The 10,252-nt window shown below is 34.9% G+C and overlaps 1 protein-coding gene across 1 annotated transcript in view; it reads left to right on the forward strand.

Moving 5' to 3' along the window:
• LOC115890799 (coiled-coil domain-containing protein 40) overlaps nucleotides 1-9,501 on the forward strand; it is a 30,270-nt gene extending 20,769 nt beyond the window's left edge. Inside the window, exons 7-9 of the mRNA XM_030911146.1 lie at nucleotides 1,994-2,672; nucleotides 5,439-5,676; nucleotides 8,849-9,501. Coding sequence (XP_030767006.1) covers nucleotides 1,994-2,672; nucleotides 5,439-5,676; nucleotides 8,849-9,464 — 1,533 coding nt within the window. The 3' untranslated portion in view covers nucleotides 9,465-9,501. The remainder of the gene's footprint in view (nucleotides 1-1,993; nucleotides 2,673-5,438; nucleotides 5,677-8,848) is intronic.
• Nucleotides 9,502-10,252: the final 751 nt, after the last annotated feature.

Genomic DNA, 10,252 nt, shown 5'->3' on the forward strand with positions numbered 1-10,252 from the left:
GCCAATGTGAAACGGCTCATATGTATTTTACAGCACCAATTGGCCGCGGCCGCGTGGAGATAGTAATCGCGGCCGTGATCGCACCAGTGTGCGTGTAGCTTTATGGAGAACCGGTGATAGGATTTTTTAAAAAAAAATAGATGATACTGGCTCATTCAGCAAATAAAATAACAATTAGTATAACCTAAAATTATAAGTAACAAAATATAAATACCTATATGGAACAAAGGAATTTGTTCCCTATCCATATTCATAAATCAATAAAATGGAGAGTTTAGAAAAAAAGGTAAATCACCAAAAGAAAAATTAACAAACATGACGAATTGTTATGATGTTGTCATCTTGGTTGTCATGATGACGAAAACGAAAGGCGATTGCTCTAATTTCAGTAATTTCTATTTAGAAATTACGTTTTATATGGCTGCTTCTTTCTCTCTTGTTATATTAGAATGAGATAGTGGGCCCAATAGACGCAATGCGCAGATCAACATAAATAGAACGAAATTTTGCGTTCTGAGTTGCGCTACGGGAACGTTGTCCCTCTCTTTGCCATTTAATTTGCCAGTCTCTTTTTATTTGTTTGTCTATGGCTAAATTTCTAAAATTGTCATGGTAACGAAATTCTTGAAATTAAACTAAAATAATAGAATTATTAATATTTAAATATAGTACGAGAGCTAGCAACGTCGGAAAAACAAGTATTTTAAGACGTCTGGCTCTTTGATATATCTTTTACTATGCTCTCTAGAACAGCATGCGGCCCGTCTGGCTGCCGGTAAACGTTGCATTCCCTACTGCGCATTGAAAGAAGATCCTATATTTTTATTAGTCCTTTAAATTCTAGTATTGAATATAAATCGAACATGTCTCCATAGCGCAGTGCGTAGAGTTTCCGACCACGAACCGATGATTCAGAGTTCGAATCCGGGTCAGGGCAAAGACTTTTTTATTTTATTTTTGTTTATATTCTGATAGTAAAGTATTAAATATTTGTTTTTTTTAAATTACCAGAATTATTTATTACTTTACTATTAGAATATAAACGAAAATAAAATAAAAAAGTCTTTGCCCTGGCCCGGATTCGAACTCTGAATCATCGGTTCGTGGTCGGAAACTGTACGCACTGCGCTATGGAGACATGTTTGATTTATATTCAATACTAGAATTTATCGGACTAAATTAATAAAAAATATAGGATCTTCTTCCGATGCGCAGTAGTGAACGCAACGGGTATCGGCAGCCAGACGGGCCGCATGCTGTTCCAGAGAGCATAGTAAAAGATATATTGATATAATATAAGAGCCAGACATCTTAAAATACTTTCTCGAAAACGTTCCTGTATAGCTCTTAGACTAATAGCTTTACTTAAGAAACCGGATGATTTAGCTATAGGAATATGATATATCGTTGAGAAGCAATTTTATTAATCTTTTGATTTTTTAAGTAAAATACATAGGGTTGAATTTAAAATAACAAAGAGTTGAACAATTTTATAACAAACGGAAATAAATAATATTTTTGCTCTCCCTATGTAATAACCAATCGGTTTATTTAGACAGATCGAATATATCGACTTTTAGTTAACTTCTAAATTCCAACTTTAAAAATATTTAATTCGTGATTTTACCAATGCTTATTCACAATCATGTTTTTGTCTATTATAAACATGTATTTTTTATCTTAAAAACTATTAGGGATAGGTAGAGAATATAATAGAAAAATTATGAGATATGAAAGTAGTTTCCAAAAATGTAATAATATACTGGGTGTTCCGTTTAAAATAAGAAAGACGCTACCACTTTTTAAATGATGCGGCAACAGTGTAACGCTGAAAATATTTTTGATAGATGGATCAGGTGATTTTATCTCAAAAACCCATTTTTTCAAAAAAAAATTATTACACCGGTTCTCCACAAACTTCTAACGTGCCATCGCCGTGAATCACCCTATATTTAAGAACTAACGACTTATATATTTTTTATTTTATTAACAGGTAGCCGAAAGTTTATACCGGATGCTGAACACCACCAAGGAACGCAAAAGAGACCTGGAAATCATCATGAACGAGGCGGAGAACAAACAAAGCTTGATAGCGACGGAGATCGAAGCCCAAAAATACACCAACTCTGAAAACGAGCGACTGATGACAGACGTGGACGGGCAAAGAATGCAGCTAGAAGCCGAAGCCGACGGCATTCAAGCCAGCAAGGTTAACTACGAGATGTTGTTCCGGAAGAAGGAGCGCCACGTTACCGTGTTGAACAACAAATTAGAAGACATTCTGGAACGATCCCAAACGAGAACGTTAGCTTCGCCGCAAGAAGTTCGTCTTCTTACCCTGGAGAAACACATCGAGGAACTCCAGGAGAAAATCAAGAATTTGCAAATATTTTGGTTGCGCGAGCAAAAGAACCTGCTGAACGTGTCGAAAGATCGACAGGACCAACTGCATAAATTGAACTTGCTAAAGAAACAGAACCTGATTTTGGAACAGAAGAATCTGAAAGTTAGCAATGAAATTGAGGAGTATAAGAGGCAGGAGAGGATGGTGGTACGGAATATAAATAACTTGCAGAATAAAATTTCGAACTTGTGCGATAGTTTGACGAAGAAGAAGGATAGGAAATTGGATTTGGATAAGTCGAATTACTATGTGCAGTCGCAATATGAAGGTAAGGTGTTAGTTAGCTTTGCGACTTAGCTATTTTTATTGGAAATATATCCCCCCCCCCCCCCCCAGACTATATATTTTATAAAATTTCGTCTACCCCACAGTATATTTTTACAAATTTTAAATGAAATTAGAACGGCACTGACGAACAGAAATTTAAGTTAGCCATATTAGTTCCCCATCGTGCTCCACCTAAGTTCGTTGATGTGATCCGTAAAAAGGAACGCTACGTTACCGTGTTGAACAAGTTAGAAGACATTCTGGAACGATCCCAAACGAGAACGCTAGCTTCGCCGCAAGAAGTTTGTCTTCTTACTCTGGAGAAACACATCGAGGAACTCCAGGAGAAAATCAAGAATTTGCAAATATTTTAGTTGCGCGAGCAAAAGAACCTGCTGAACGTGTCGATAGACCGACAGGACCAACTGCATAAATTGGACTTGCTAAAGAAACAGAACCTGATTTTGGAACAGAAGAATCTGAAAGTTAGTAACGAAATTGAGGAGTATAAGAGGCAGGAAAGGATGGTGGTACGCAATATAAATAACTTGCAGAATAAAATTTCAAACTTGTACGATAGTTTGACGAAGAAGAAGGATAGGAAATTTGATTTGGATAAGTCGAATTACTATGTGCAGTCGCAATATGAAGGTAAGGTGTTAGTTGGCTTTGCGACTTAGCTATCTTTATTGGAAATATATTTCTTTAACCCAGACTATATTTTATATAATTTCGTCTACCCCACACTATATTTTTACACGTTTTAAATAAAATTAGAACGGCACTGACGACCCGATATTTAAGTTAGCCATATTAGTTCCCTATCGCGCTCCGCCTAAGTTCGTTGATGTGTTCCTTAAAAAGGAACGCTACGTTACCGTTCTGAGCAAAAAGTTAGAAGACATTCTGGAAAGGTTCCAAACGAGAACGTTAGCTTCGCCGCAAGAAGTTCGTCTTCTTACCCTGGAGAAACACATCGAGGAACTCCAGGAGAAAATCAAGAATTTGCAAATATTTTGGTTGCAAAAGAACCTGCTGAACGTTTCGAAAGACCGACAGGACCAACTGCATAAATTGAACTTGCTAAAGAAACAGAACTTGATTCTGGAACAGAAAAATCTGAAAGATAGCAATGAAATTGAGGAGTATAAGAGGTAGGAGAGGATGGTGGTACGCAATATAAATAACTTGCAGAATAAAATTTCGAACTTGTGCGATAGTTTGATGAAGAAGAAAGATAGGAAATTGGATTTGGATAAGTCGAATTACTATGTGCAGTCGCAATATGAAGGTAAGTCGTTAGCTGTGCGACGAAGCTATTTTTATTGAAGTGAAACTTCTTTACGCGCGATGGATATATTTTCTTTCCGAACACTGACTTACGCCACCGCGAATATCGTTTTTGAAAAAATGAACCATATCTATATCTGTCAACAACTCTAACTCTAACTTGGTCGTAGCATAGAATCGAATGATAAACTCGGTAAAGTATAGTATTGGAGCGGATCCAATTTATGTGTTTTTAAACTTGTGTCGCGAAAATTTTTGAAAACATCGCACAGAAGAAGGGTATCCGATTTTAAGTATAAATCCGAATATTCTCCTAGAGTTTTGCAATAATTGAATAACCGCCAGACTTCCTGAGCTCTTTGTTAGTCCACGTCGTTAATATGTTCATTATTTAAATCATCGTAAAATTAATTTTTGGTAGGAAGTGAAAGGTTATCTAATTTCTTCAAACTATCCATAAAAGTATACGGAAATACACCTTTTTGGGGCTTACACAGGAAATACACTTTTTTGAAATTTTCTGTTTTCCGGAAATGTTTTTTGGTTTCCTTAAAATTTTCAATAGACAAACTATTTGATAAATTTTTAAGAAATGTAGATAAAAAAATAATAATTTAATAATTCCACCGTTGTGGTGGAAGAGGACAACGACGAACAGCTTTTTTAAGTTCATCGCACAAATGTTTGATTGGATTGAGGTTGGGAAGAGGAGGGCATTCCATTCTTTGTAGTGCAACCTTATCCCGGCACTCGTTAAATACTCATACTCCTAACTCGTTACCCAATGAAACGTTGGGCCTGGCATTATCATGCATCAGTATAAACTGATTTCCAATGAAAGTAGCAAATGGAACGACAATTTCTTGGAGGACCTCCTCAATATAACGGTGGACATTGAGAGCTCCATTTTCAACAAATTCAAGATTGTACAAATATTAGTACTTTATTTTAAAATCTGTAGCTCATAATACCGTATGATCGAATAAAAACGGCGTCAGTGATGGCTATGAAATGAAGATCGCTGTCATTTTATATGTAAAATTATATGGGAAATATACCATCGATCGTCATTTCCAAGCCAACTGAACGCCGTTTTTTTTTCGATCATACGGTAGAATAGAGATAATAGGATAATTCAAAAAATAAAATGTTAGAAATACATCTAAGATTACTGGAAAGTGTTTTTATCCAAAATGATCGTCTCATGTAAAAACTTTTCGAAACGTTAAACATTTTTTTTTGTTCGTTAGGCAGATTTGTTTATCAGTAAACCTAACTGCTTACAAGTAGTCTCCGTTGGATTAACACAGCAGTGTTTACAAAAAACAAGTATTTTAATTCGGAATTTAATTTCGGATTTTCTTGAAGTGGCAATATACCCATATAGGATTTTTTTAGAGAAACCCATTATCTAAACAATTAATTTAAACGGTTGTAGAACAACAGTTTAATGACATCATATCATATTTGAATTTAGGCAAGCTAAAAGACTGCGAACTGGAATGCCTTCAACTGGAAGCAGAGATTGCCGAAATAGAAGACGAAAAAATTGTTCTAAGTAAAGAGTTAATACAGGTTAACAGGGAAGTATTGGAATGGGAGCAAAGAGTTCAATTGGGCAAAGAGACGAAATTGCAACTAAGAGGTGTACAGCATAAGGGTGGCGAAGTAGAGAATATGAGGCAAGAAATCCAAAGGATGTCCGTTATTTATAGGTGAGACAGGATTCAATGGAGCACAGTTAATAATACAGCGTGTCCCAGAAATAAGTGCAAGTATTTTAAGGGGTGGTAGATCTCGATAAAAGAAACATATTTTCTCTTTATTGTTTTTCAAATAAGTTCAAAATAACGGAGTAATTTTCCTTTGAAAATTTCTAAAAAAATTATGTTTTGCTAAAATTTTGACCACTGGATCTTTTCTGGACATTCTTTCTTGTAAATTTAATCTAATACCTATGTTGCCATATTATCAAGAAATTATATTTTTAACTAAAAACTAAAAAAAAATGTCCAAAAATTTTTTCAAAAAATTTCGAATTTTCAAATTTTTTTTTCGCGAAAAAAACCTCATAGGCGTGTTTCTGGGGTTGAACTATACTACTAGTTAAAATACTTGCACTTATTTCTGGCACCCTGTATAGATCGTACCAAATAAACTTTTAGTCACGTGATTAAGCTTGACCGGCACAGCGTTGCCCGCTTTTACATATTTTCTTTTAATCAAAATATTTTGGGAAACACAAATGAATTAATTACAAATATACATATAAAGAGAGAGTTATTATTCACATCAACAAAACTCACCTCCTTAACAGCACTTAAGGGATAAAAAGGACCACTTGCACAAGCTTGCGATGAGTTTTTTGCAACGGCTATTAAGCAGCAGCATACTAAAAGAGGTTCTAAAAAGAACAATGTTGTACTGCACATAGTACAACATAGTACTATACCACCACACATATAGTATCACAAAACAATTCATTTGAACCAAAAACTCGGAATACGAAACTAAAGTGTCAAAACCAATGACAATGTCCGGATATACAGATTGTTAACTAGACAGTTACTTATAGGGGAACAGAATGGCAACACTGCCTATTGAGAACGCATGCACTTATAGGGTTTTCTGCCGACTCGTCCCGTCGTCGCGTCGTCTATCGACGAGCTGGCTGAGGTTGCCATATTTCAACCATAAAGCTCTTGCCACGAGTAATAAACATTTTTTACAACAGAGTTACCACCTGAAACCCCAGAGGGTTAATTTAAATTCCAGTTAGTCAGGCCGGCGCCGAATATGTCTGTGGTTGGCACTAATGAATTTAAAAATCGCGCCCTCGATTACGTGACTAAAAGTTTAATTGATATTGCCTATTTTTTCTAGTTTAACACTTTTTAACAATCATTACAATTGTGACAAATCTTTTCGGATTAACCACTTGTCTATGGGTAGCGTGACTATTTTATAATTATGAAAAAACAATTAAGTTGAACGGAAGGCAAACTTGGATAAAAAGTACACCGACTCTTTGGAGCGTATGTTTAATGCTTTGTCTTAGTGCCTGTTAGTCTCTCAAATCTATTATAACTTACCTTAATTACGGCCCGACCTCTGTCTGTAAATATGTAGCTCATTTCTCGAGACTTTTCGGAACTGCTCTGGAGATATTCTGCCCGTTCATAAGGATCTTATTTATATACTTTTAAAACCCTCTGGTTATTTTTTACTATAGAAATAAAACGGCCGAGTTTTTAGAAAACATTTAAATTTAATATTAAAAAGAAAATAAAGAACAAATAAAAAAATATATATATGATCGAAATTACTTGTTATTACTAAAAATGGAAAAGAGATGGAAAAATACAAGAAAATTGTCTGGTGTCTGCTTTGTTGAAAAATCTGATAATTACATAATCAATTGAACCTTCATTACTAAATCTTACTACAACACATTAAAATAATTTTAGAGAAGAAAATTAAAAACATTTGACAAAAGGACATAAAAAAAATACTATTAGTAGACACCAGACTTAAAAACTACAGGGGGTCGCATCGTGAACCTTACCGAATTTCGCGAACCCGAGAGAGAACCGTGTCTTTTAAAAACTTAAACCGAACTAACTTTTCTGCCTAAAAACAGCCCCGAGGTTCCAACATTACAGGGTTGAAGGGTGGTGCATTCGGTACTTCGCCAATAGGATCATCCCTAAAGGTACTGTTCTTTGCTTGATTGGTCAGCTTGACACCGCCCTTCAAACCAAATTGGTTCGACCTCCCGTTGTTAGATGGCAGTACTATGACCATTTTACGTATTTAATTCTCGTTTATGTCTAGATACGTGCTTTCCTAAAGTTCCCAGATCCTGTACAAACATCCGGCGATAGTTACATGTTATCAAGGGTGGTTATTGGTTTTACAATGTCCCAGCGTATTTATCTACGGTTTATCTTTACAATTTTTTGTTTACTTCTAAGTTCTACAGTTTATTTGCTTTGCCCTTCTATAAGTTTGGGAATTTAAAAATAGTCACGTTTGAAAGATGTTTGTTTATTACTTCCTGCTAAAAGACCCTCTCCCGAAACTAATAACCGAAAACATCGACTTGAACGTAAAGGACATAGGAAATAATCTGTTAATAATATAAATAATAATATAAAGGAAATAATCTGTTACACAATTTTTTAGAATTATTAAGAACAATACTCTTTACATTCTGATTAGACTTAATTACATAAAATCAAATTCATAAGTAAATATTACATTAATTAGTAATGTTTGGCTATTGCTTCTTTATATTTTCGAGCAAAACACTACATTACATAAATCTTAGTAAAAAACAAAATATTCATAAAATATGCTAGCTCCTTGGTCTCACCTCATTAGGTAACTGCTATTGTCATTAGGTAGTAATTGAAGACATGTGTGGATAAAGGTGTCATGTCGCTTTTTTAAAGTTTCGAGTAAATCGACAAAACACGTCTAAAAATTATTGATGGTGTACGCGACATGACACCTTTATCAACCTAGGATATTCTTTATGGTATTTATATTTGATATTTAGAGTCTATTGGAGGATAGATCTGTCACAGGGATGTTGAAATACTGAATAAAACTGATTTTTAAAAAAATGCACTGTTTTGATGGTACGGTTACCGAGATACCAATGCTCGTACCTCGAATTTGCAGCACCCTATATAGTCAAAGGACAAACCTATTAAAATTTTAATTATTATTAAACAAATTAATCACTATTGTATAGAAATACCCGTTTAATGGAAAGGGGCATTGTGACAACTCGTTAAGTAATTACAATAACCTTTGAGGAACACCATTTTATTGTAAGATTTTTATACCGTCTATATTCATATTTAAACTTATTATTTTCAGTCAACTGAAAAAAGCTCAAGAGAAACTTATCAAGGACTTGGAGCACTGCGTCTCAAGAAGGGATGCTATTTTCACTGTAGCCGAAGCTAGGCAGAAGCGATCCAAAGAAGCGGAAGAAAAAACACGAATCAACTATACAAGAAAACTGGACGATGTCAAGAACAAAATAAAACAACATGAAAACAATATAAAATTAACCGATGAGAAGATTGCTAGTATTGAAGTGGAGAAAACACGATTGAGCCAACAAATAGAGAAAACAGAAAGTGAAATAGAATTTTGCGAAATGTACTGCAAATCTTTGAGAGAGGATATCGAAAACCACATAACTAACAGACAGTTAAAGTACGAAATGGTTCTGAGGGTGCAAAAGAGACTAAACTGTTACAGAGATTTGAGCTTGAACAAAAAACCTTTCCTACATACGAAAAAGGCGCTTATTCCAAACGTGCTCTCTGAGCAGAAGGATATGAATGCTAAATTGTGTCGAGTGTTGGAACAATTAAAAGCTGATTTTCCGAACTTGGATGTTATATTTCAAAGATTGTATAACACTTTGAAGTTGCACGTTTTTACTCGGTATGAGAGCCATCTTGAAGTTAGGATGGGGGTGTAACATTTAAAATACATACATCAAAATAAAGAAATGATTTGAAACATGTGTTATTATTTCGAAGTTCAATATTAGCTGAAAGATAAATCCCATCAAAAACATAGAATGTAAAAAATGCCAAGTCTCGCAGCACAATTCCTCCGCTATAAAAAGTTGTGTGTCTCTCTTTAAGTACCTATTCAACAATTTTGTTATAAATTGTTATTATCAATATTAGTCATCTTTATTTCTACAATAATTATAATGACTTGGCAATTGCATGCACGGCACCATAATTATAAAAAAGAATAATCTACTATTTCGATTACTAAGTAAATCTAAACGGTGCACTTAAGAATAAAGTTTTTAATTACTATAGAATATCATATCGTGCAATTGCCAGTGCTGTATAACAGTTCTACAAAATCGATCGGGTATTTCGCGTGTAATCTATAAACAAAAAAAAACTTTCACCAAAGACTAACCAAACGCAATCAAAATACGCCTAACAAACGCAACCAAAATACACATACGGCGTATTTTGATCGCTGTTGCCAACAGCTCTAAACAAACAAAAAAATAAAAACAGCTGTAAAAAAATGAAAAGAACTGCCTCTGCCGGGGATCGAACCATCGCATCGTCCCGTTGCTCCCGAAGCGGCAGTTCAACCATGGAGCTACACGCTGCTTTCGAAACCAGACTATATAGAAGTATTACTTTCTTCTGCCGTTCCAATACGCATGCGCCGGAACTGTGAGTTGAGGTTGAAGAGTTACACGGGGTACGGCTAGACGCAAATCATCAAGCCTAT

This window comes from Sitophilus oryzae, unplaced genomic scaffold, assembly GCF_002938485.1.
Source record: "Sitophilus oryzae breed Bouriz unplaced genomic scaffold, Soryzae_2.0 scaffold_1178_pilon_pilon, whole genome shotgun sequence".
NCBI classification, from domain to species: domain Eukaryota; kingdom Metazoa; phylum Arthropoda; class Insecta; order Coleoptera; family Curculionidae; genus Sitophilus; species Sitophilus oryzae.